Genomic DNA, 27,722 nt, shown 5'->3' on the forward strand with positions numbered 1-27,722 from the left:
TGGACAATTGTGTAATGAGTCTGTAGATTTCAATCAACAGCTTTGCCATTTTCTACTCAGTATCATACTATTACTGAGCTCCACTATCACCCAGTGGTCTTATTGGATACATCCACAAATGTGTGAAACTATTGGAGGTGTAATAAATGTAATACAGTACATGCTATGTTTTTAGCATAATTGAATTGTACACTTTGCCAACCCAGTCCTCTAATGTGTAAACTAAAAGCATCATCTAATTTGTAGTACTCAACATGCAAAAGAATATATTAAAACGCTGTAAGGCAGTGGCTGGGAAAATTGCACAGTGCTTTACTAGACAAAAAAAGGGTTCGGTATATTATGCCAACATTCATAATGAGAATGTCGACATGGTCATAATGTCGCTGCATGTTGACACTGATAAAATGTCATAATGATAAGAATGTTGAAAATTCCTCTTCTCCGGGGCCGGCATCGCCGCACAGCTGTGGTGGTGGGGGTGCCCAAACTCCCGACCCCCAGCAGGACACTTCGGCCCTCGGGTGGAACAACGGGCCAGTGCCCGAAATATGGGACTGTCCACTGAAAATCGGGATGGTTTGGAGGGGTGTGCCCTCTATGGGGTGGCGCCCCTGTTCAACCGCACTGGTCGAACGTGCCTTGAGCCGGCCCTGCTACCAGCAAACGGAGATTTCAAAATGGGACAAGGGTTAGGACTGCAGCCCATTAATGGCGTGGCTACATGCCTGGTAATTATCAGCAAAAACCATTGTATGTGCCTTACAGTATGTCGTAGAATACCTTTCAAAACCCACAAACTGGGGCAAAGTTCCTAATAACAGGATGGTGGCATAGTCCTCCAAGATTGGGATACTCCTGCAGAAAGCTGGGAAGTTGGGAATTATAACTCCCAGAAAACACACACAGACAGTTAAAAAAGGGATTAGCCACTTGGCGCATTTAACGGCTGATTCTGAATCGCATGTAAAGTGGTCGTGTGTGCATGGTGCCGCAGAAGCCTGATTTACTACCTTATGCTAATGCAAGTTTCTGTAGAGCTAATGTCAGTATCCCTGCAGCTTCAAGTGGCAAGATGCTTTGTCCACTGTTTTCCCATCCACAACCATCATCATTAGCATCGGCACATGCTAGGTGCAAGAGATCCGTCTGACACAGGCTTCCCTTCTCTGTACGCACAGCTCAGAATAGCACGGAACTCAAACCACAAGCCCACGACACTCCTACAAGACAGAACAATTCTGTGACTGCATTGTTACTGCCAAGTTCCCGCCCCAAAACTCCAAAGATCCATCTAAATCGGAATTGGATGGAGATACACAAAAATGTGTACATTCACTTCTACACATGCGCTGTATGCGAAAACTCGCTATTTACGTCCGTACAGGGCCGGATTGAGGTCTGTGAGGGCCCCTGGGCAACAAACTTCTGGGGGCCCTATCAATAACATTATTAAAGTGACATATTGGCGATGTTATAAAAGAGTTATAAGTGTTTTACCAATATTTTTTAAACTTGCTTAAAAACAATACAAAATCACGCAGACTTTCTGGTCCCCAAAATAATCTAACCCTTTAGTTAGGTGAAAACACTTTATTTTTCCACTGTTAATAAAAATGGTAAAATTAGCTGTTCTATGAAAAGAAACAAAGAAAAAGCTGTTCTTGGTCTGAATCAGAAGATTCTGAGGAAAATAACTTGCTTGATTTTGATGTAGGTGGCAAGAGTAAAGATGAAGTATGTCACTTTGGAAAAAGTTACTTCAAGTTCTTTTTGCCTGATGTGGTACCCAAGGGTGAGCCTCAAGTACTGCATAAAGAAAACAAGTACCACTATTGGTACCATAAAGTGAGGAAAAAAGTAAGAGGAAAAATCCTGGAACTTGGAGGATGCGACCCCCAGAGATTACCAGAGTCTGGATAATCTTGGATGCGGTGGATGGTTCGGAGAATAATGAAGAGGGACTATGCAATGAGAATACCTCGTCCCATGTAGCTGAACCCAGGGGTTTCAAGCTGGGGAGGGGGATATGTGGCAGTATCACCAGAGATGGTGCTGGTGAGGAGCAGATTCTGTGTGTGGCAGGAGAGATCCGCCCACACAGAGTACAAAAGCATTGTGGGAAGATGTGTAATGGCTGCCACAGGACCAGAGACCAGGTGAGGCTGCTGGTGGACACAGTCCGACAGTCCAGGTGGGACTGCAGTGTGAGTGAAGCAGACCAGGTGATCAGGATCATACCTGCAAGGAGGCAGGGAGATCCCTATACCTCTGACACTGTATTTGTGAGAGGCGGCAGCCAACAAGCTAAGAAAGCTATACCAGGTCAGGAGGCCAGTGTCCAGTCCTGCATGTGGCAGGAAGGACCACCAGTCTCAGAGACTGTGAGAGACTTTCATGCAGATTTGCTGCTTATAAAGAAAGGGTTCAAGAAATGAGCTAGTGCCCTAAGAGAGGGCTAGGTTGTTTATTGTTTTCTATTTCTGTTTACTGGTTTTCTGTTACGATTCCCACTGCCTGCTCCATGTGAGACCCCTAGAACCCGGCTAGCGAGATCTTCTGCCAATAACCGCCCGTTGTTCCCTTAGAACTGGGATACGTTCACCGGTATACTTAGGCGGCCGCCTGGACTTATGCTCGAGGTAGTAGCGGCTCACATGGAGATACAGGGGAATTCAACAGGTAAAGAATGTACCATTAGTACTGACACAGTTGATGATTTTAAGGATATTGATGGTAAAGATGTTGTGAGAGTACAGTTTGTTTTTTTGGGCAATAGCTTGGGAGTCGATGGTGTGGCAGCTGTGCCGATGGTGCAGCAATGGTGCAGCAGTGATGCCGATGGTGTGGCAATTATGCCGATGGTGCGGCAATGGTGCTGATGGTGTGGAAATGGTGCGGCAGTGATGCCGATGGTGCGGCAATTATGCAGATGGTGCAGCAATGGTGCCAATTATGCTGCAGTGATGCTGATGGTGCGGCAATTATGCTGATGGTGCGGCAATTATGCCGATGGTGCGGCAATAGCTATAGATAAACAGTCTAGGGTTAGTAAATGGTTCTGGGAGCTGATGGTGCAGCAACTATGCCGATGTTGCAGCAATTGAGCCGATGTTGGGGCAATTGCCGTGAATAAACAGTCTATGGTTTGATGATGGCTTTGAGAGCCAATGGTGCGGCAAGTGTGCTGATGTTGGCAGCGATGGTGCCAATGTTGGGGCAATTGCTGTAGGATGAACGTTGGCAGCACGGGAGCTTTTGGATATGGCTAGGAAGCCGTTAGGAGATTGGTGGTAGCATGGAAGCTACTTGGAGCGGCCTGGAAGCCGAATGGTGAATGTTGGCAGCACGGGAGCTGCTGGATACGGCTAGGAAACTGTTTGGAGATTGGTGGTAGCACGGAAGCTACTTGGAGCAGCTAAGAAGCCGTATGGTGAACAATGGCAGCACGGGAGCTGCTAGATGCGGCCAGGAAGCCGTTTGGAGATAGGTGGTAGCACAGAAGCTTCTTGGAGCAGTTAGGAAGCCATGTGGGAGTTCAGTAAACCAGAGAACAGGAGCAACCTGACTCTGCAGCCAGGCTGTGGGAACTTGCAGACACTCTGTAGTCGGCACAGGTGCAATAGATGTTGCAGCGATGGTGCTGATTTTGAGGCAGTTGCCGTAGACAAGCAGTCTATGGTTTAATAATGGCTTTGAGAGCCAATGGTGCGGCAAGTGTGCCGATGTTGGCAGCGATGGTGCCAATGTTGGGGCAATTGCTGTAGGATGAACATTGGCAGCACGGGAGCTGCTGGATATGGCTAGGAAGCCGTTAGGAGATTGGTGGTAGCACAGAAGCTACTTGGAGCAGCCTGGAAGCCGTATGGTGAACGTTGGAAGCACGGGAGCTGCTGGATATGGCTAGGAAGCCATTTGGAGATTGGTGGTAGCACGGAAGCTACTTGGAGCGGCTAAGAAGCCGTATGGTGAATGATGGCAGCACGGGAGTTGCTAGATGCGGCCAGGAAGCCATTTGGAGATAGGTGGTAGCACGGAAGCTACTTGGAGTAGTTAGGAAGCCGTGTGGGAGTTCAGTGAACCGGAGAACAGGAACAACCTGACTCTGCAGCCAGGCTGAGGGAACTCACAGACACTCTGTAGTCGGCACAGGTGCAATAGATCAGTGAGTATAAATAGGCTGAAGTCCCAATCAGGTTTGCACTTGTGGAAAACACATCACTTCCTGAGGCGTGCCGATCTCCTAGCAACAGGAAGAACTGGAGTAACCCCGTCCTGTCTGGGCATACTGTCAGAAAGTGTCAAGTCGTGACTGTGACTTGCAACAGTACCCCCCCTTGACATGGGGTTGAAGAACCCCCAGAACCTGGTTTGCCTGGAAACTCCTGAAAGAAGCATCTTCTCAACCTGGGAGCATGTAATGCAGTATCAGGAACCCAGGAACATTCCTCCGGACCATAGCTCTTCCAGTGTACTAAAAATTGTAGACGACCCCTGGAAATTCTAGAGTCCAAGATCTTCTCCACTATGAACTCGTGTTGACCATGGACCATCACCGAAGCAGGCCTGGAAGAGGACCTGAGTTTGAATTTGGCTGAAGAGAAGACCGGTTTGAGCAAGGAACAATGGAAATTATTATTAATACGGAGAGAGTTGGGCAATTGAAGTTTGAAGGCTACTGGGTTCACCTGTGAAATTTTCAGAATGGACCAATAAATCTGGGACCCAACTTCTGTGTAGGCTGACGGAGCTTGTTGTTTTTGGTGGAGAGCCAAACCAAATCACCTTTCTTAAAGCAACATGACCTCTGATGCTTGTCAACAGATTGTTTGGAGCAGAGAGATACCTTCCGAAGGCTTTGATGAACCTTGCCCCAAAAAAATATGTCGGAGCCAAGAGACAGAAGAAGAAGCTGGTGATCCGGAGTCAAAGGCATTTGACCTTGGATGTTGTCCTGTAACACAGAAGAAAGGGGATACAGAAGATGCAGAATGGCATGAATTATTAAAAGCAACTCAGCAAGCGGCAGATGAGATACCCAGTCATTGTGACACTTGGAAACATAGCAGCGTAGATATTGTTCCAGACACTGATTAACGCGCTCAGTCTGTCCATTTGACTGAGGATGGTAACCTGAAGAAAGACTAAGCTCAATGCCGAGAGAGGAACAGAACACTCAAGAACTGTGCCACAAATTGTGATCCTCGATCTGACACGATATCCATCGGTAAGCCATGTACCCGAAAAATGTGTTGAAGAAACAGGCCAGAGAGTTCCTCAGCGGAAGGAAGTTTTTGCAATGGTATGAAGTGTGCCATTTTGCTAAACCGGTCCACCGCCGTCCAGATAACGGAACATCGAGCAGATAGTGGGAGCTCAACAATGAAATCCATGGCAATGTGAGTCCAGGGTCTCCTCGGTATGGAAAGTGGAAGTAACAGACCAGAAGGAGCCATCTGAAGTATTTTATTATGGGCACATACCTCACATGCCAAGACAAATTCATGCACATCTTTGTTCAAAGACTGCCACCAAACAGAGCGGGAGAGTAATTCTAAAGTCTTACTGATGCCAGGATGACCAGCAACTCGAGAGGCATGAAAATCCAGAAGAACTGCTTTTCTAAACTTCTCTGGGACAAACAATCGACCAAAAGGCTTCTCTGGAGGTGCTTCCGATTGACATGCCCGAATGAGATCTGCCAGATTTCGGGTGAGTGCACAGTAGAAGAATGAGTCAGGAATGATAGCTTCATCTGACCTAGATATCTGTTGACTAGGTCCAAAACTTCTGGAAAGGGCGTCTGCCTTGATGTTCTTGGAACCAGGATGGAAGGAGATGAGGAAGTTGAACCACGTAAAAAATAAAGCCCAGCGTGCTTGCTGGGAATTCAACCTTTTAGCGGACTGAATGTAGGACAGGTTCTTGTGGTCAGTAAGAACCAAAATTTGGTGTTTGGCCCCCTCCAGCCAGTGTCTCCAGTCCTCGAAAGCCCATTTAATAGCTAGTAATTCCCGATTTCCTACATCATAATTGCATTCAGCAGAGGACAATTTGCGAGAAAAGAATGCACATGGGTGCAACTTACTATCTGCAGGGTCTTTCTGTGACAAAACAGCTCCAGCTCCTACTTCAGAGGCATCTACCTCCAAGATAAAAGGAAGGTCAGGATCAGGATGTCGAAGAACAGGAACCTGAGTGAAAGCAATTTTGAGAATTTTGAAAGACTGGATCGCCTCAATTGACCAGTTTAAAGTATCTGCTTCTTTTTTAGTCAGATTAACAATGGGTGCCACAATGCTGGAAAAGGATTTAATAAATCGGCGGTAATAGTTAGAAAAGCTGAGGAACCACTGGTTGGCCTTAAGGGAAGTTGGTTGGTCCCACTTAAGTATGGCCTCAACTTTTCCATGTTCCATTGAAAATCCCTGGGGCGAGATTGTATACCCCAGAAAAGAAACCTGAGTGACGTCAAATTCACATTTCTCCAACTTGGCGTACAAATGGTTCTCCCACAATTTTTGGAGAACCTGTCGCACGTGGTGATGATGTTGATCCAGTAAATGGGAAAAAATTAGGATGTCGTCCAGATATACGACCACGAACACCCCCAAAAACTCCCGAAGAATGTCATTGATCAGGTCCTGAAACACAGCTGGGGCATTGGATAAGCCAAATGGCATGACTAGATACTCGTAGTGTCCAGAATGAGTACTGAAGGCCGTTTTCCACTCGTCTCCACTCTTGATTCGAATCAGGTTGTATGCCCCTTGGAGGTCAATCTTGGAGAAGATATTAGCCTGACTCAGTTGATCAAACAGTACCGGAATGAGAGGTAACGGATATGATTTTTTTACTGTAATGTTGTTGAGTCCTCTGTAGTCAATACAGGGACGAAGAGATCCATCCTTCTTACCCACGAAGAAAAAACCAGCTCCCAATGGTGATTTTGAGGGACGGATGAATCCTTTAGCCAAGGCATCCTCAATGTACTCTCTCATAGCTTTGTCCTCCGGTATAGAAAGGGAATACAACCGGCCTTTGGGTAACTTGGCGTCTGGAATCAAGTTGATGGCACAATCGTAAGATCTATGTGGAGAAAGAACATCCGCAAGTTTTTTGGAGAAAACGTCAATGTAATCCCGGTACTGAAGCGGAATCACTAGAGATGTCTCAGCAACGGTAGCAAGTACGGACCGAATAGGCATGGTCAAACAACGATTCTGACAAGTCTGACTCCATCTGATTATCTCACCAGATTGCCAATCAATCACGGGATTATGGGCCTGAATTCAGAGGCGGTCGGAGGATGCAAGCGGTCACTCAGAAACTGGGCGGCCACTTGCATCCTGACCGCCCACCTCTGTTGCGGTCGTTAGGCTGTGGGTTAACACCCACAGCTCTAACGACCGCTCGGGTGATGGTCATGATGGTCAGAGACCATCGCGACCATCGGGGCTTAACACGAGACCCTAGGGTAGGGTCTCACTTGTCGTAAGCCCCGGAAAGCTTCTGGCTCTGTCAGAGCCGGAAGCTCTCCACTGACATCACTAGTGATGTCAGTGGGGCCTCCCCCAAACGGCAGGCGTTCCCATGGGAATGCCTCCGTTTGGGCTGCCACCCCCCGGCCCGCCTTCCAAACGGGGCGAGCTGTCAATAAAAATCGACAGCTCGCCCCCTTTGGAAAGAGACCCGCTATGACCAGCGCTGTCGGTCATAGCGGGTCTCATGCATACGCACGAGGGAGCCGGCTCCCTCGTGCGCATGCGCACTGGCAAAACATTTAGGCGGCTGTGCGGTCGTAGACCGTACGGTCGCCTCTGAATAAGGTCCTATGTTCCTTAAGCCATGGGAAACCAAGAATGACTGGAGCCAAGAGACAATGGAGGAGATAAAAAGACAAAGTCTCCGAGTGTAATGAACCAACCGATAAACGGAGAGGAGGTGTCTTAAACTTCACATGACCTGATGAAATCAAACCTCCGTCTAGACCACAGATAGGAATTTCTTGTTCCAAAGGGACAGCTGGTACTCCCAGAGTGCGAAAGAAAAGAAAATCCATAAAATTGCCGGCTGCCTCACTATCCAGGAAGGCTGAAGTAGACAAAGTGGAATTGGCAAGCTGGATGACTGCTGGGATTAAAATAGAATTTTTGGAGGAAAAGGATGCAAGGCCTAAGTGCAAATCCTCCTGAACACTTAGGCTTTGTCTTTTTACTGGTCTGAGTGGACAGTTATTCACCGTGTGCCCCTTGTCACCGCAGTACATACAGAGGCCAAGAGACTTCTGTGTCTCTTTACTGATGATAGGCGAGAGGCGCCAATCTGCATAGGTTCCTCTGTGACCGAGGATGGAACCCAAGCGGGAGAACGAGGCGATCTGACGGGAAGATCTTGTTCACGTTTGCATTCCCGTAACCGCCGGTCAATCCTTATGGCTTGTTGCATGAGGTCATCCAAGGATTCAGAGGGTGAATGTTGCACAAAGATGTCGTTGATGGCCTCAGAAAGACCAACATGATATGTAAAGCTGGGTCGTTCCAACCGGAGTCAGTAGCCCATCTACGGAACTCTGATGAGTAATCCTCTGCTGCCTTCTGGCCCTGTTTGAGAGCACACAACTTGGAGCAACACGGTCCGGGTCATCATACAATAGGCCCAAGGCCATAAAGAAAGCCTACACTGACTGTAATGCCGCGTGAGTAGAAGGCAGTCCGAAGGCCCAAGTCTGTGGGTCCCCCTGAAGGAGAGAGATTACTATTCCAACTTGTTGCAACGGTGTCCCTGAAGAGGCCGGACGAAGTCAGAAATAGAGCTTGCAACTTTCACAAAAGTTTAAAAACTGTCGGCGACCCCCAGAAAACCGATCTGGCAAATTCATATTAGGTTCTAGATGAGGAGCTGCATGCACAGGAGAATGGTTCTCTTCAACTCGTATAGTGAGTTCCTGGAATTTCTGGGTGAGAGTTTGGATCTGGGCTGCAATCATCTGAGCAAGACTCTGTGCCTGTTCCATGACAGTAGAAGTTATAAGTCCGACACAACACTTTCTGTAACTATATCCTAGTGTATCAACTATTATTTTTTGGGCCGACTATAATGTTACGAATCCCACTGCCTGCTCCATGTGAGACCCCTAGAACCCGGCTAGCGAGATCTTATGCCAGTAACCGCCCGTTGTTCCCTTAGAACTGGGATACGTTCACCGGTACTTAGGCGGCCACCTGGACAATTATGCCGATGGTGCGGCAATGGTGCCGATGGTGCGGCAGTGATGCCGATGGTGCAGCAGTGCTGCCGATGGTGTGGCAGTGATGCCGATGGTGTGGCAGTGATGCCGATGATGCGGCAATTATGCTGATGGTGCGGCAATAGCCATAGATAAACAGTCTAGGTTAGTAAATGTCTCTGAGAGCCGATGGTGTGGCAAGTGTGCCGATGTTGGGGCAGTTGCCGTAGATAAGCAGTTTATGGTTTGGTTTGATAATGGCTTTGAGAGCCGACGGTGCGGCAAGTGTGCCGATGTTGCAGCGATGGTGCTGATTTTGAGGCGGTTGCCGTAGACAAGCAGTCTATAGTTTAATAATGGCTTTGAGAGCCAATGGTGCGGCAAGTGTGTCGATGTTGGCAGCGATGGTGCCGATGTTGGGGCAATTGCCGTAGAATGAACGTTGGCAGCACGGGAGCTGCTGGATATGGCTAGGAAGCCGTTAGGAGATTGGTGGTAGCACAGAAGCTACTTGGAGTGGCCTGGAAGCTGTATGGTGAACGTTGGCAGCACGGGAGCTGCTGGATATGGCTAGGAAGCCGTTTGGAGATTGGTGGTAGCACGGAAGCTACTTGGAGCGGCTAAGAAGCCGTATGGTGAATGATGGCAGCACGGGAGTTGCTAGATGTGGCCAGGAAGCCATTTGGAGATAGGTGGTAGCACGGAAGCTACTTGGAGCGGTTAGGAAGCCGTGTGGGAGTTCAGTGAACCGGAGAACAGGAACAACCTGACTCTGCAGCCAAGCTGAGGGAACTTGCAGACACTCTGTAGTCGGCACAGGTGCAATAGATCAGTGAGTATAAATAGGCTGAAGTCCCAATCAGGTTTGCACTTGTGGAAAACATATCACTTCCTGAGGCGTGCCGATCTCCTAGCAACAGGAAACTGGAGTAACCCCGTCCTGTCTGGGCATACTGTCAGAAAGTGTCAAGTCGTGACCGCGACTTGTAACATTTCCATGCTGGAAGTAAAACACCATTTTCATTTATTTTTACTGGAACTCAATGTGTGGACTCTAACTCTGCACCTAATCACAGCACCACTGACCCTAATCTGCCGAGCGAATTACCCCCACAACATCACAATATTATATATATATATATATATATATGTCAAAAACAGCGGCACTCAGGTAAAAAAATACGGTCAAGAACTGGTAAGTATGCTCCAACGTTTCGGACTAATTTAATACTCCATTTTCAAGGTATAAAAGTACAATAAACATTTACTTACTTATAGCACCTCCACCACACCACGTGTGAAACAGCGTCTGGTTTCCGGTGATCGCGGGAAAGATGGCGCTCACATGGGACGTCATCATCCCGGGTCCGTAGCCATGGAAACCGCTGTGCAACAATTAAAAACAGTAATAATGCTGCTGCTCAATATAAATCAAAAATACATCAATATAACAAATCGTTATTTATAATGGTATATTAGCTATCAACCATCTAGCCAGTTGCTGGGAATCAATAGTATCTCACAATAAAATGAACTAGTACGTGTTATCAATACATCTAACATAATGCATGATGTTACAAGACTTTCCAAAACCACATGATCAAAACCTTACATTCAACACTTGTTGTATATATTGTGCTCAGCAGTTGTCACCATCAACGATGTATCCACCGTGTCTCGCAGCATAAAAATTTTTTAGACCTATCGCCCCCCCGTATTAGTTTCGGGATATGATCGATGATGATATATTTCATGGTAGCAACACCATGACCAGCCCCTGCGAAATGACCTGCTACCGGTTGACTATCGCCCGCAACAATGGCGGCCCGAATGGCCGACCGGTGTAACGCCATATGTTCCCTGAGGGTTCTGTCAGTCTTGCCCACATAGGCAAGCCCACAAGGGCAAGTGAGAAGATATATTATATAGTTGGTAGTGCAAGTGACTCTATGTCTGATGGAAAATCTTTTGCCACTGTGTGGATGGCTGAAAGAATCACTCCCAGTTAAATAGCGGCACGTAAGACAATTTAAGCATCTAAAACAACCATTCTTGGGGCGTAAAAAATGGCCAAGTTCACCAGTGTTGTGACCTGAAATATCTGTCTTGACCAACCAATCCCTAATATTTCGTCCACGTGTATAGCAGGACATGATTCTACTGTCATTTAATTTAAGGTCAGGATCTGAAGAAATGATGAGCCAATGTTTTTTGGTCACTTTCTTAATCCTATCACTTCGTACATTGAAATGATTGACCCAGGGTATCCGTATCTTCTCATCCTCTCTATCAGATGTTTTTTGATCAATTTTCAATAATTGGGTTTACCTTATTCCCAGTTTATCAGGGTACGCAGAATCTGCAGTGATGAAGGGGTTGCAAAACAATATATGGAAAATATGAAAGCTAGATTCCTAGTACGTGGCTATGATATGTTAGTATTGGAAGCAGCCATGCGGAAAGCTTTAGCTATACCACGTGAACAATTATTGAAAATTGATCAAAAAACATCTGATAGAGAGGATGAGAAGATACGGATACCCTGGGTCAATCATTTCAATGTACGAAGTGATAGGATTAAGAAAGTGACCAAAAAACATTGGCCCATCATTTCTTCAGATCCTGACCTTAAATTAAATTATAGTAGAATCATGTCCTGCTATACACGTGGACGAAATATTAGGGATTGGTTGGTCAAGACAGATATTTCAGGTCACAACACTGGTGAACTTGGCCATTTTTTACACCCCAAGAATGGTTGTTTTAGATGCTTAAATTGTTGTCTTACGTGTTGCTATTTAACTGTGAGTGATTCTTTCAGCCATCCACACAGTGGCAAAAGATTTTCCATCAGACATAGAGTCACTTGCACTACCAACTATATAATATATCTTCTCACTTGCCCTTGTGGGCTTGCCTATGTGGGCAAGACTGACAGAACCCTCAGGGAACGGATGGCATTACACCGGTCGGCCATTCAGGCCGCCATTGTTACGGGCGATAGTGACCAACCGGTGGCACGCCAGGATAAAATGAATACAAAGAATGAATAAATTATCCAACCGGTGAATCCATCTGGATTCCCTCTGTAATAATTATTACAGAGGGAATCCAGATGGATTCACTTGTTGGATACGGTGATCCCTAGAGGCCTTAATGAATCTTTGGGCCTCTATAATTTTCTGTAATTCATTCTGTGTATTAATTTTATCCTGGAAGTTGAGATCTAAATATAGGTAAACTTTATGGAGGTATGGGCGTTGCAATATTTTATATATATAAATAATTTTTGTACTCACGATCAAAACCAAAAATATGTTTGGGCATGCCATAGTATATGGAATGACAACATGGGGTTTATATTTTATGTACTTCACTGAACTAGTTCTATTTATATAAATTGTCATGGGTTCATATTTTTAATTATTCAATACACTTTGCATACATTATTTGAACACACTAGGTTTTATTATGAATTATGCTTAGCATGTACACATTATCCTGGGGATTTTTCACTCAGGTCTTATTTGGATTGCACTTTTCATTTTTGTCCACAAGATGGCGATATGTATTGTTGTATAATTGCTGCATATTCTCCGTTTTTTATATTTTATGACCATTTATATTTATTTGTTTGTGGCTGCTTTTTGTATTTGCTTGTGACTAGCACAGAAATTAAGGACCTCATTCAGAGTCAGTTGAAGTGGCAGCACGGTCGTGCGCCACCGATGTTCGCTAAACTGCGCATGCGTAAAGTTCGCAATGCGCGTGCGCAAACTAGCTGCTACGATCAGAAATTTCTTTCTCCTTGAACACAGCCAGGTCGGTAGTTTGAGTGACAGATTGAGGTGTTTGTGGGTGGTAACAGGGGAAGGTGCTTGAAAACGGGGGAGTGGAGATCCGAACGCAGGCGTGCCTAATTATGCGAACGGCGTTTTATGGGAGTGCATAATTAACAAAGTAGTGTCATGGCACACGTGACATGGGAGGTTTTTACACTGATATGATCGTAGAGCTTAAGAGAGGGTATGGTCAACCTTAAGCTCTACGACCAGTTCCGATGGTTCCCGATGGTCTCGATTAATCCTTATATGCCCGGAGATGACGTGTAATGCGTACGAGAAGGGGGCGTATTTTTTGACTTCCGGCCGCTTCCTCCCCTTGGTCGGCCAGCTGCCGATCCGATCTTAGGGATGCAACATGCGAGTGCATCATTTGCATATCCGGCCCCTTTTCCCGTACGACCGTGCGGCCGCTTCGACCGACTCTGAATGAGGTCCTAAGTGCTAGTATGTAAGTTCTGTTTTAATTTGATTTAATATATATGCACTTTTCTGTTTTGTTGATAGTGTCCCCCAGGAAACCAGCAGGGTGCCGGATGACGTCACTTCGGGTCACATGAGCCGCGACCGGAAGTGTCCAGTCAGAGCGCTGGTGGAGTGCAGGGGGTGACAACACGATGGGCACTGTGAAGTAAGATATTTAAAGACATTGTTTTTCTGTATTTGTTATTATGTGTGTTCTTGAGGAAGGGGTCACAGAACCCCGAAATATAGAGTAAAGACACCTGTTTTCACTGTTGTTTGAGTCTCCGGAGTGCCGCTGCTTTGTTGCTGTTTACATTGAGGGGAGTGATCTCCATGCTGAGGGCACCCGGAGCAAGGTATAGACCCGCTGTGGTCTGCAGAGTGCCGGGCTTTTCATGTACTATATATATATATATATATATATATATCTTACACACATTGCTTCCAACTCAGAAGCAGCCCTTTAGGTTATGAATAACTTGGATTGGTACAGGGACGCAGCGCTGTATTATATAGCGGTCACTGATGCTCTCTGCATTACAGTATATGGTGGCCACAATTATTCTTATATTGTATGGCGGTTACTGGTGTTCTGTATATTATATGGTGGTTACTGATATTCTCTATATTGTGTGGTAGTCACTGATGCTCTCTGCATAAAATAGTGGTCACTGTTATATTCTCTGCATTATATGGTGGTCACTGTGCACTGTGATGTAATTGTTAAGATTGGGGGTTCTGGATTTCCAGGGAGAGATCATGACACTTGCTCACTGGTAGCTTGGGAGGTTTGAAACAGGGAAGGGTGACTGTAGCTCTTCCTCATAGATAATAGGTGTAGCAATTAAAGAGTGCGGAGAGATGGTGATGGTAACTGCAGGAGTCAATAGGATCAGCATACGTGGCTCTGTAGGATAGTGCTGGCTGGATATATATAGATGTTATGCAGCAGGACAGTACTGGAACTGTAGCTGAGAGAGGTGCACTGTAATCAGACTGGGCAAGGACCAGTGTAAAGCACAAGCTGAAATCAGATAGGGACTGGAATGTAGCACAAGCTGGGGCCGGATTGGCACCAGCCTATAGCAAAAACTGGAACCGGATTTGGACCAGACTGTAGTACAAACTAGAGCCAGATTAGGACCGAACTGTAGCACAAACTGGAGCTGGATGGGATCAGTCTATAGAACAAATTGGAGCCAGATTGGGACTGGACTATAGCACGAACTGGAGCTAGATTGGAACCAGACTATAGCACAAACTGGAGCCAGATTGGGACTGGACTATAACACACACTGGAGCCGGATTGGAGCCATTCAAGGAATCGTCAGGTGGGCCGAAGACAGCTAGTCAGGGAGCTGGGGCCTTGGACGTCTAGCAGCAATGAAGCTTAGGCATAGAGTGCTGTCTGAGAAAGATATTTATACCCTGGGTCAGGCGATGATTGGCCAATGCGGTCAGGTGGACATTAGGCTGGCTGCCATTGGAGAATAGCAGTCAGTTCACTGGGACCAACATGGTGGCGCCCAGTGTCCAGAGCTGGCAAGAATGCCACCAGAGCTCTGGGGCCAGAAACCAACACCTTGCTAGGACTCCACCAACAGCGCACACTCCTGAGTTCTCCCAGGCCGGGACCCCCAACAGGGAAAAGCAGCACGACGCCGGCAGCAAGGGTAAGTACAATTCCTGACAGTGATCTGCATTATATGGCGGTCACATTGATGTTCTCTGTATTATATGGTAGTCACACTAATGTTCTCTGCATTATAAGCCGGTCACTGTTATGCTGTGCGGTGGGTGAGGTAGTGTTGAACAGACCGATACCTTGGACTGGTAATTCAGGTCACTTTGGGGCCCTTAAAGTGTGTACATAACTAGCAGTCGGATAACAACATTGCAGCATTGATATGCATATAAAAGGTATCACAAACTATGGCTATTCCACAAGAATGGATGCTTATGGACATATAAATGATTTAATTTCACCAATGTAGTATATTAGCTCTCCCTTCAGCAGGACTGGGACTCTTTATGTGGAACCACAAGTCTCAGCCAGTCTGCTTGTTTCAGTCTCTCCCTCTCAGTTGCTTATCATTTTCTTCATGGACCAGCTTTGACCCAATGGATATAAAAGACATGGCTGAAATTATCAGAATGTTGCTTCCCACCACAATTGATATAGACCCTGTCTCAACCAAGCTTCTAAAAGGGTGTATATACATTGTTGCTCCTGTATTTGCAAACATAGTTCAATGCTCTTTGTAAATAGGCAATTTCCCTGCACCAATAAAGGAAGCAATTGTTAGACTTCTTCTAAAAAAAACAAATTTAGATCCCGACTGCATGAACAACTAGAGACCAGTATCAAACATTCCTTTAACCACTTAACTGGCATGGTCATCTGTGACTGAAGCCAGAAGTGCTTCATCTGGCAAGGTTGCATCACATGCGACCATGCCAGCCCGTTCTGTCCCCCGGCTTCTGCACAGATGATCCGTTGTGCACATTTGCAGAATAGATCTCCTCTGACTCCCCGGACCTCCCAGAAGTGATGAGGCTGTCTATGACTGCTGACATCACTGCCGTATTCGTGTCCCAGAATGCTGTATGAATGGCACTCTGGGACGCATGCACCTAAAGTAATAGTGTGAGGAGGGGAGCATAGGGCCTGATTTAGATTTGGGAATAGAGTAAGAAAAGAGCAAGTAACTGTGTACCTGGGCAAAACCTTGTTGCATTGTAGGGAGGGGGGGGGGGCAGATTTAAAATGTGTAGATAGATTTAGATTTGGGAGGGGTATGTCCAATCTGAAATCTAAATTTCAGTGTAAAAAATAAAGCTGATCAGCATTTGTGGGCTACATGCAAAAGCTGCCAGCATTTACCCCACATGCAAAAAAATAGATATGTATTTGCAACCCTCCCTTGCTTTGCTATATGGTTTGTCCAGGTACTCAGTTACTTGCTCTATCTTACTCTATTTCCAAATCTGAATAAGGCCCTTAGTTCCCTTCCGGGCACAACTATGTTGATCTCTGCATGTGAATCCGTCCTCCAGATCTCCTGTCACAACGGCTCTGCTCAGGGGCTGGTTGACAACTTTCAGCCTGGATGTAGATACAAGCAAATGGCCCAGCTTTTCTACCAGCGATTGCAATGTAAAAGTGGGCGTGGCAATGGTGTTGGAGGCGTGGTTTGCATAATGTGGGTGGGCTAATGAAATATATGAAATTGTTATGACAAAGCGCCATAAACAAATACATTACGTAAGAGCCCCATCTGACTAAGCTGACACTAGTCTAGTGACTGATACACTATGCAGAGACAATTCAAGTGACCGATAACCAATGCAAGAACCATCCAAATGACCGGTATACAATGCAGGGAGTATTCCACTCCAAATACAAATAAAATTACTGACTGGACATAAAACCATTTATTTTCACCTTAAAAACAAGTCTACTAGGTCTACAACAAAATGTGAGTGTAAATTAGTGACAATCTTATATTGGTATAAGAAATACTGTATGTATGTATATACAGAGAATTAATAAAAAAAAGGCCGTTCTGGATAAACACTTCAAAATATAACTATTGGAATATAAACATATTCACATATACAAAGCTAGTAGTTGTTGTGGACAAGAAGTTGTTGACACCCTTATAAAAGCATAATTTAATTTATTACAATAAAAAACATTTTGTACAGTACCAATACAATTTTAGACGGTGCTGATTAGGTTTACAGGGTTTCCACATTTGAACATGGATGATTCACCCTTAGGTGTAAAGCATGTATTCGTAGAGGTGTAGTCACTGAATTAGGATCAAAAACACAGTTATCCTAAGCGTTTTGTCTCGTTGGAGACTTCTTCAGGAGTTAATCTTAAAAATGAAACATAAAAAGTCCATAAGAATGGTGTCACTCCAATTATTGCATACATGGAATTCACAACCTTATTCAGAACATTATGCAAATAGTAGGAACATTATCCACTTATTTTCAATATACAGTTCTTTAACAACATACAATACATATAATTATTTATATTCATATTAATAGGAACTGAGATTCACAACATTTTAGAATGAGCTAAAGAAATTGTCAAGTTATGAATAGTAATAACTATGCAATTGTTAGGCTAAGGATAGCAATATTATGGCCAAGGAGGGGTTTAACAATACCTAATTTTAGTTTTCATACCTCTGTGCCTTCACATAAAGGAATACCTATTGTAAATTCCAATTGATCTCAAATATACTGGAACGATTCTTAGGAAACACTTGGTTCTCAGCATAAGTTAGCAGATTTCGCACCTGAATAACGTGTGCAATACTTCTTAGTTTCCATTAATTAACCCGGTGGCCTAATACATATAATAGAACAACGCCATTGGATCTCAAAATGAAGAAATGTATCTACATACCTCCGATATTCAAAAAAATTGTCAAAATTCTATATGTACTGTATGTTATCAGTACTGGGTAGTTGAATCCCACCTATTAGAACATTGGGGAATCATTGTTGTGCATAATTTGGTATTGGTATTATTTAGTTTATATGTAAAGTAAGGGTAACTTATACCCCTTACCAAAATTATTTACGCAATGTATTACTTATATTATCCAGAAAAATGGAGAGGATATTCTTGCCATGGATCATTTAATATATGTCAGGATGGACATAGGGCATTATCACCCAATATCACCTCTAATGTGTTTGAGAGGACGCTTATTATAATACATTTATGACAAAGCATTAAATTAGGCTAGCGTGTATTATATCAAACCATAATAAAGTAGCAATAACATTACTGTAATTATGCAGTTGGGTATGTTAGCACAGAAAAATAAATAGTAAGGTATTAATCAGGTATAATAACAGAGAAAAATATATTTAATCAGTATTCATCAGGTATATTATTTACATAGAAAGATATATCATAGGTATTAGTAAGAGTTAGATCTGAATAGCCTTTTACATACCCAGGTAAGTAGAGCAGCACATTTACCTGCTTTCCTTATGGATTCAAAGTAGGAGATAGAGCCCTTCCCTGAAGAGTTTATATACCTCACCTGTAGTGATATCATTTCCTCTATGTACTGATAGGTGTTTATTAAACAGATAATAAAAAATTTTCAGTGGTTTTTGTATAATTTAATTGTCATCTCCTGATTTATACACCTTTCTAAATGTATGGAGTTTTAAATGTAACCTTATATTAGTTAGAAAACTGTAAAAATCAGTACCCAGCTCCGCTCGGGTGGAAGTCGATCATCATGGAAGTCGGTTGGGCCATTTTCCTTGAAGCACTGTCACAACCAAGTGAAGATGTTCTCCTAGGAATTGTGAAATCTCCACCAAAACGAACTGGAAGCTGCATATTAGTGGTGTGTGTATGTATATGTGTGGTGTGCGTGTGAAGCCAATTAACATGTTGGTGAGATGATTCATAGCCTACAGTATGTTACTTCATAGGCAAACGCAGGAGGGGTTTCCGTCTGCCTGGAAACCCCCCTCCCCAGGACACACCATGACCACAATAGAAATAGTAATGTAATAGAATTTTACTAGTGCTGCATGTTCTTCACAGTATCACAAATGAAATAATTAGAATCACCTGCGGATCTTTTAACATGTGTCAGTAATAAATACACCTGTGTACCAACTAGGAGATCTGGAAAACATGCACTGTTAGGGATGTGCTGCTATAGAGCCCAATATGTACATATATGTCCAGGGCAGTGTTAGGTTATACTGCTGCTCCCCCAGACTCTTGGACTTGCTCCCATGCCCTGGAATGGTGCCCACATATGACATAAAAACATTCAGCTCTGGCAGGATGGCCCTACTGTCGCATCTGATGGCTTACTGTGATCACTTGTCCTTATATGCTGGAATTATGACACACAATACACTTTGTATGACGCATATAAAAGCTGGATAAGTGCTAATTATGCCCTCTTCATGGACTGGCCACACTCACTCTAAAATCAAGCATTTGGAAACCCCCCTCTAGAAATCCTGCGTTTGCCACTGTACTTGGAGGAACTCAAGGAACAATTCAGTGAAAACCCGATCAAAATCAGTAGTTCTCGAGCTTATCGTGAATATACATACAAATGAACAATTTTATATTTCGGGAGAGGCAGAGAGAGTTTCTTAGATTAACTATGTTCCAGAATTTTTCATTCTTCTTCATCATCGCATAATCATCATGGTTCAAACGGATAGTAGGGGAGATTATATGCCTTGGTTAAACCATTATGGATCTGTGGGTGAAACAATCCACAAGTAGGTATAATGACTATAGCATGCTAATCCTAAATTTGAAATATGGATTCTTAAAATAACATTGACACCTTTTTATAATTTTTTCCACTTAGCAACCAGCTACAGTATTTATGTGTATCCAAAAAGAGTGTAATCCAGCTTGTACAGCTTCAGCAACTTCTGTAGTAAGCTGACAGGCAGCTGGGCAAAATATTCAGCACTTATCTTAGTATCTGTTCTTGATTCATTGTACTTTTTGTTTTCTGGGTACTTGAGGTACGGCGGTGCACCAATAACTTTCAGAACATAGTCAGAATCCATTTTCAGCGTATCAAACTTGCCTATTATGGTGTAATTGACATTGCATGGATCACAAAGATAGTGCATAGGTCTCCAATGTATATCAAGGCTTTCTGCGTTCTGATCAACGATAAAATTAACAAACTCTTGGAAAGATACAGGTTCTGTTGAATTTTTTTTTCTTCGGTACTGCGACCTGATGAGTTGTGCAATTTGAGTGCTATAGTAATATACGTCATAATGAAGAAATTTATCTCTATAGGCTGAAACGAGTCGCTGAAGCGGATCCCGAGTAAACATTACTTTAGTATAAGTTGCAAGCAGCATGCTTTGCTGAGCAGGGGGATAGTCAATCAGTCTCTTAAACAATGACTTTTGATGGATACCTTCATGGTCAATATATTCTGCATTGACATTGAGGTTTATATTTAAAAGAAACATAATCTTCTTCCAGTTGGAACAGCCTACTTTTGGCACCTCACAAAATATTAACTTATGGGTTTCTTCCACATACAGCTGTCTGGCAACAGCGGCCCTGATATTATACAATGGTTTACTGAGATTGCTTTGAAGACATTCTGATTTTAGGATGATTTTACGATTACTTTGAGTGTTCAATATTTCATTGACATCTGAAAAAAGAAACAAATGAGAACTGTGACATAAATTTACAATTGATACAATTGTGGCTCATTTTACAAGCTCTGGGAGCCTCATTAAGGGGTCTATTTACTAAGCAGTGTTAGGAGACAGAGTGAAATGAGATAAGGTGCCAGCCAATCAGCTCCCAACTGCCATGTCACAGGCTGTGTTTCAAAAATGACAGGTGGGAGATGATTGGCTGGCACCTTATCACTTTTCACTCTGTCTCCTAACACTGCTTAGTAAATAGACCCCTTAGGTAGAGATGTACTGAGTTAGGAGAGAGATAAAGTGTAGAGATATAATGTAACAGTCACTTTAACGGCTGTGTTTAAAGATAATGACAGTTAGGAGCTGATATGCTGGTACATCATCTCCATCCACTTTATCTCTCTCCAACGCTTAGTAAGGAATTGGTATGATATACCAACGGACGTCAGCCCGGCGGATGAAATACCGATACCGGAAGTCCAGCAGATGAAGATCCCAACAGCGGAGGTAAGTAGGCTATGCCTAACCCTCTCATCCCCCCCTAACAATAACTCTCCTTTTGGGGTGCCTAACCCTAACCTCCTCCCCTAGTGCATAACCCTAAGCCCCCCAGGGGTGCCTAAACCTAACCCCCCCTCCCTGCTCCCTAAACCTAACCCTCCCGGGTGGGGGTGCTTGCTCCTAACCTCCCCTTCCCCTAGCCTAACCCTCTCTAACCCTAAGTTCCCCCGGGAGACCCTAAACCTTACCCTCCCCCCCCGCAGCTATCTGCTTACTTACCATCGGTGTGTCGGGTTTTCGGCGTGGGGCTAATGATAGACGCCTATCATTAGTCCCATGCGGGGATTTCACTGTCGGGAAGCCAGTGGTCAGCATTTCGACCACCGGCTTCCTCACTACATACCCTTAGTACAATTACCTCTTATAGGGGTATTCAATATGGGTGCGATAACATCGTTTTTGCGTTAATATCGCAATTATGACGTCATTATCGCAGGTTTTACTTTTACACCCTATTCAATTTCAAAGACTTATTGCAGTTTTGACAAGTCTTTGATAAAAAAAAAAAACGGTGATAAGTTTCACCATTGAATAGGTGTCGAAAAAAAGTGCAGAATTGCGGTTTAGGGGTGCAGGCTTAAAAAAAATAGCCTGCACCCCTGAGAATGACATTTAAAAAAGAACTGTGTCAAAAAAAGTTTTAAAACAAAATAGGGACACCCCAAAAAATGTACTTAAAAATTGGGGTGCAAAAAAAAAAAATGGGGAAAAATTGTTAAACAATAGGGAAATAGGTTCAGGGCTATTCTGCATGTATGCGGCAGATGTTTTCTAGAATAGAATTATAGCGGCAGGTGCACAAATGCAGAATTTTTAAAAACTTACTTTAGAGACATCAAAATATGCTAGTACCCATTTTCATGTACCCCAAATTTGATGGGACCACTTAAAAAAAATGAAAAAAATAACCTAAGTGCTCTTCTCCATCACTTCTTCAATGTCGGGAAAAAAACACCTGCTGCGGCTATTTAAATCCCCGACTTTCAATTAAAGGCTAAAACGGGGGTACCCATAGTGTTCCCCCATGTTTTTACAACTTTAGGGGGGTCTTACAATTATTTTAAGGAAAAATTCGTAACTTTACGCAAATCCAACTTCGGGGTTTCCCGTTTTCGTTAATTTTATATTGAATACGGGGATAAGCGGCAGCGCGCACCAGACTTAACGCAGAAAAAAATTCCGATATGAAACGTTAACTTCGACAGTGAAGTTAACGTTTCATATTGAATACCCCTCTTAGAGTTGGTTGCATTTACACAAAAACATAGACCTAAACGCATGCCATAATAAAAGCATTTATTACACATATTTTGTGATATGTTCTATTAGCAAAAAAAAACATGTAGATGCTCTACATGTAAATGTTTAAAGTTTTAAGTGGACCAACTTGAGTATGATAGGTGACATCTTTCTTTCCCAAAAAATATGTTTTAAGTAGGCAACTAAAAAAAGTGCCCCCCCCCCCCCCCCCAAATAAATAAAAAGAAATGATGACACTACAACCAGCACTTTTAGGCTGAGCTGGCAGAGGTTATTCAGGGGATATTAACAATTGGGATCCCCGCAGAGAGTCTCTTCTGCAGTTAAATTTGTAGTGAACTGTTGTTTTTATGTGCTACTAACGTGTTATATGACTGTTTTTTGTAATTTCACTTCATTGTATTTCATGTTTTGTTGTGATAATAAATAATGAATTGAGCACCCACTATACGCTATGACAGTCTGGGCTGGTGACACTATTACAGGAAAAGCCACAGTGTAGGGTCACCCATCATAATGCCAACCAGCCCTACTCAGCATACGTGTGAATTAACTTTGAGCAACAGAAAAAACAGCCCCACGATGAATCACAAGAACTCTTCCCAACATCCCTGGCCAGTGATTATTAGGGTAATAGTGAAAAGTTAGGATTTAGTTGAAATGTCGCAAGGAAGGAATAGTGGCAGTTACCCTTAATTGGGTATATCCTGAATTAACTACATTCATTTTTTCTAAATGGATTAAAAACATGGAAGAAAGGAGACACCCCTCAGATTTAGGTGACTAATGGCTAAAGGAGGGTGCATGGGGAGAGGGTTAATAAAAAACTTTATCATGATGTCTGTATATTTTACCAGTCAAAAAAAAAATGTTATGCTGCATAACAGGTCCAAGTGAGTCTTGGATGCATGCTGGAGTTTGTATTTCTACAAGTATCAGCGTGCTCAGAGAGCCTGGGTATACTGGAATTTGTATTTTTACAAGTGCCAGCCAGCATACCTAAGCAGTTTAGAGCAGCTTACTGGGATCATTAGAGCAACAGCAAAAAATACTGAAATCTACCTCTACAGTATCCCCCAGCACCTATTGGCCAGAGATGTTAGGAAAGGCTGTATAGCTTCAGCACAGGGCTGTTGTTTTCTAGAACAGTGGTTTCTAAGTGGTGCACTTGTTTTTCTAGCTCAATTCATACAAGCCTACCCTCCCGGAAGCCGCAGGAGGCTCCCGATTTTTCGGGTAACCCCCCGCACACCCGGAAGGGGAGGCACTTCTCCCGCAGAATAAGGAGCATTTTTCTTGCGGACCGGCGGGTCCGCTAGTAGGGGACGCGACCTAATGTTGCGATTGTATGAGAATCACATAATTTTGGACCCGCCCCTTAATTAAATATGCACCGTTCATGACAAATTGCCATGAGGGGGTGGGGCTTAATGATGCAACCCATCCGGCCTCGCCCCCAACACTTCCCACCTGCTTCTTCGCCCCAGGCTTTTCCCGGGGAGGAAATCTCCAATGTCTGCAAATATGATTCAATTTCCTTAGGGAAGCGAAGCCCATGCTGAATAGTCTAGGCCTGGTTGACATCATGACACTGTGAGTTTTCCCATTATACGGCAGTATCCAATTAGCCCTGAACATTGTTCAAGCACTGGCGGTACTCCCGGGGCTATCCAATTAGCCCCGAGGTGCAGCCCAACACCAGCACTTATCAAGGGTATTTTTTCAGGACCTGATGTGTCCCAAGAAAAAAATCCATTAAAAGTGCAGTTTTTTCGCCGCCCCAAAGGTGAAAACACATAGGTCCGTGAACTTATCATGGATCCTATGTGTTTTCGGCCAAAATATCCTATTATTTCGTTCAAAATAATAGGATAGGGAGAAAGAAAACATTGGTGAAAAATGGGGATGATCGGTGATAAATCCCAGTTTTTCACCGTTTCGGCTAATCGGATAAACCCCATACTGTCACTAGCTCATCTTGTTGTAGCCTAGACCTGGTAGTTAAGGCTACCCTAAGTGTGCTGGTGCTTGTAGCACTTTTTTCTGGGGGTAGGGAGGGTGTTATGTAATTTTTTTGTTATTTAAATCTTTAAAAAGTTGCGTCTTTTTTTGGCTGCTCTTTTTATGATAGGCAGCAGGCCCGTCCGGCTCGCTGTATGATCGATGACTCGGGACCAGGCTCGTGACATCACTACATCCAACGTCAGCACCAAACCACTCCCAACGCGTTTCGTCAGCAAGGACACCCCCTGCCGAAGTCCTTGCTGACAAAATGCATTGGCATGGTTTGGTGCTGACGTTGGACATAGTGACCTCATGAGCCGGGTCCCGAGTCATCGATCATACAGTGAGCTGGACAGGACTGCTGCCTTGCAGGGCATGTGTACCCTTCACCTGGGTGCGATCCAGAAGCACCAGAGGGTTGAGTGTGAGCCAGGCGTTTTCTACTTTGATGTATGTGAGCTGCTTTTAATAGTAGTTATTTTATACTCACATGGATGCGCCTTGTCTTCTATTTTCTTTCTTATATTTGAAACTACCTGGCCTGTGGTTGAGACTGATGAGAGGACAGCGGCACTGGCATCATAAATATATTGGGACTTTTGGAATCGACTATGGGCCTGATTCAGACCCACTCGTGAACGCTATGCGCTCGCAAGTGGGTTGATGGTGGGGCAATGGCACCGACCATGGTGACCATCACCTGGCCGTCACCCACAGCTTAGCGAGCGGCCAGGAGGCCGGTTTTTTAAAAACAAGCGGCCACCCTGATTCAGAGCGAGTGCTCTCTTTTTGTGAGCGGCTCTGAATCAGGACCTATGTGTTTATCTGCTGCGCAATTTATTCACTTATGGAGCATTAGTCTGTCGATGTTAAGGAGATGTGACACTTAGTGCCACATTAAAGTTTACCTTTGTTCAAGACTCCTAGTGCCGCTGTTTTGTTTATTTTCTTTATACTATTACGCGGAGGGCACAGGAGCACCAGTACTAGCAGTATAGCTGAGTGCCGGTCCATACAGCCTTCTCTCTCTCTCTCTCTATATATATATTTATATATATATGAACAGCAAACTACTGCTGCACTTAGATAATAGGGTCTGTCCCCTGCTGAAAATACTAAACTCTGAACTAAAAATAATAAGTGCGCTGTCAGAAATTACTGTATATATTTAAAAAAACATAAAATTTATTTTGATACAATATCCAGTAAAGCAATATAAATTACATATAATGAAAATTGATGAACCGGCTTTAAGACATCACCTAGAAACAATATACCATGTATGCACAATCTATTTTTATAAATAAAACCTGTGGCCACAGGACATAAGTAACGTAAACATTTTCATATATAGAAACAACATAGTATCAAGCTCCAGGTAATAATATGATGGTATAAGTGCAGATACTTCATATCTCAATCCCCTTCCAAGTGTTGGAATATATGGATTGGCAATATATACAGCAATTTCTGACAGCGCACTTATTATTTTCATTTTTTAGTCTCTGGGCCTGATTCCCTATGGATCGCTATTCTGCTTATACGCACGCAATGCAGTTGCTAATACCAGCAGTGATATGTAAATGTTTGCATTTGCATTGTGATCGCAGCCTAACATAAGGACGCCCACTTACCCTTACTCACATCCATATACTCTGGAAATATAGTGAAATAATCTGTAACATCGGACCCATAGGCACACTTGCACAAGCCCCGACCCTACTCAGAAATTGCTAACTTCCATGCACGCTATGAGACCTCAGACTGCGTATGGCATCACAGTGGCTAACTTGTGCACACCCCTGCAATGGCGTGCCAACTCACTGGCATGCTTGCGTTTCTCCGACCACCCCCCTGCCACCACCTCAAATGGCACTTCGTGTCAATCACTCTGCGATGGGTCTACATATCCACTGCGATCGCAGTCCCGTGCAGGACGCAACAATCGGCCGTATTAGTAACTGCGTTCCTTGCTGAATCAGGCCCTCTGTGCACAAGACAGTGGCTGAGTTATTAGCATATTTTCGCAAGTCTGCTGCCTTTGGGATCACAGCAGCAATGGGCATTGTGCGCACAGTTCTATAAAGATAAACAGGTGATCCTCCTTTTTAGTAGCTATTTATCTTTATATCATTAAGCAGTGGCAATGGTCAGATTGCATGCTAGACAGATTTAGTACAGGTTGAGTCTCCCATATCCAAAATGCTTGGGACCAGGGGTATTTTGGATAATGGAGTATTTTGGAATATGTGCATACCATAATGAAATATCTTGGAAATAGGACTCAAGTATACACACAGAATGCATTTATGTGTTATATACAGTACACCTTATACGCACAGCCTGCAGGTCATTTTATACTATATTTTCAATAATTTTGTGGCTCAAACAAAGTTTGTGTACATACATGACATTCACTTCTGTTTGATATACACCTTATACACACAGCCTGAAGGTCATTTTATACAATAGTTTTAATAATTTGTGCCTTAGACAAAGTTTGGGTACACTGAACCATCAAAAATCAAAGGTTTCATTATCTCAGTCATGCCAAAAAAATCCGTATTTCGGAATATTTGGATATGGGAGACTCAACCTGTAATACTTTTGTAGCAACAAACTTTTCTTGTGTAGCATACGTACGTTTTACTTTAGCACCAGGATCTAGCAAGTGGGGAAACTTTATGGTGATTGTGATGAGAATTCCCAAAACCAAACATGAAAATAATGTAACGAAGCAAAATATATGAGTTCGCTTTCTCAGCATCTTGTCAGGACCACTGAAATAACAAAACAAAAAAAAACAGTTAATTTCATACTTAATATAACTGAAATAAATATTCAGTTTAGGTTAAAATAGATCACCTATCTTTACCTGTTGTTGAAGTTATTCTAAATGGAAATTAGTTGCCCTTAGCCAGGGTAGCTATTTGTCTTTTGTCCTTTGTCCAACATATACTATAATCAGAGCCATAACTAGACTTTTTGGTGCCCTGTGCTAGAAAGAGCATTGGCACCCCCCTCATTTTTCAAAGGGACATGATGCACCCAAAAAAGGGCCATGGCCTCATGGGGAAGGGCCAGGGAAGAGATAGGAGAGGCCAGGAGATGCTGGAGATGAAATAAGAGGAACCTGCAAGCAAGAATGATAATGA

At 43.7% G+C, this 27,722-nt stretch overlaps 1 protein-coding gene across 1 annotated transcript; it reads right to left on the reverse strand.

Annotated features, from left to right (window-relative positions):
• Nucleotides 1-19,938: 19,938 nt before the first annotated feature.
• On the reverse strand, nucleotides 19,939-27,334 carry LOC148525052 (carbohydrate sulfotransferase 9-like). Its single transcript, XM_088471294.1, has 2 exons — nucleotides 27,211-27,334; nucleotides 19,939-20,741 (listed from the first exon to the last, which is right to left on the reverse strand). The coding sequence occupies exons 1-2, from the start codon at nucleotides 27,332-27,334 to the stop codon at nucleotides 19,939-19,941; spliced, it is 927 nt and encodes a 308-aa protein (XP_088327420.1).
• Nucleotides 27,335-27,722: the final 388 nt, after the last annotated feature.

The sequence above is a fragment of the Taudactylus pleione genome, unplaced genomic scaffold, assembly GCF_031769625.1.
Source record: "Taudactylus pleione unplaced genomic scaffold, aTauple2 ptg000113l, whole genome shotgun sequence".
Classification (NCBI taxonomy): Eukaryota; Metazoa; Chordata; class Amphibia; order Anura; family Myobatrachidae; genus Taudactylus; species Taudactylus pleione.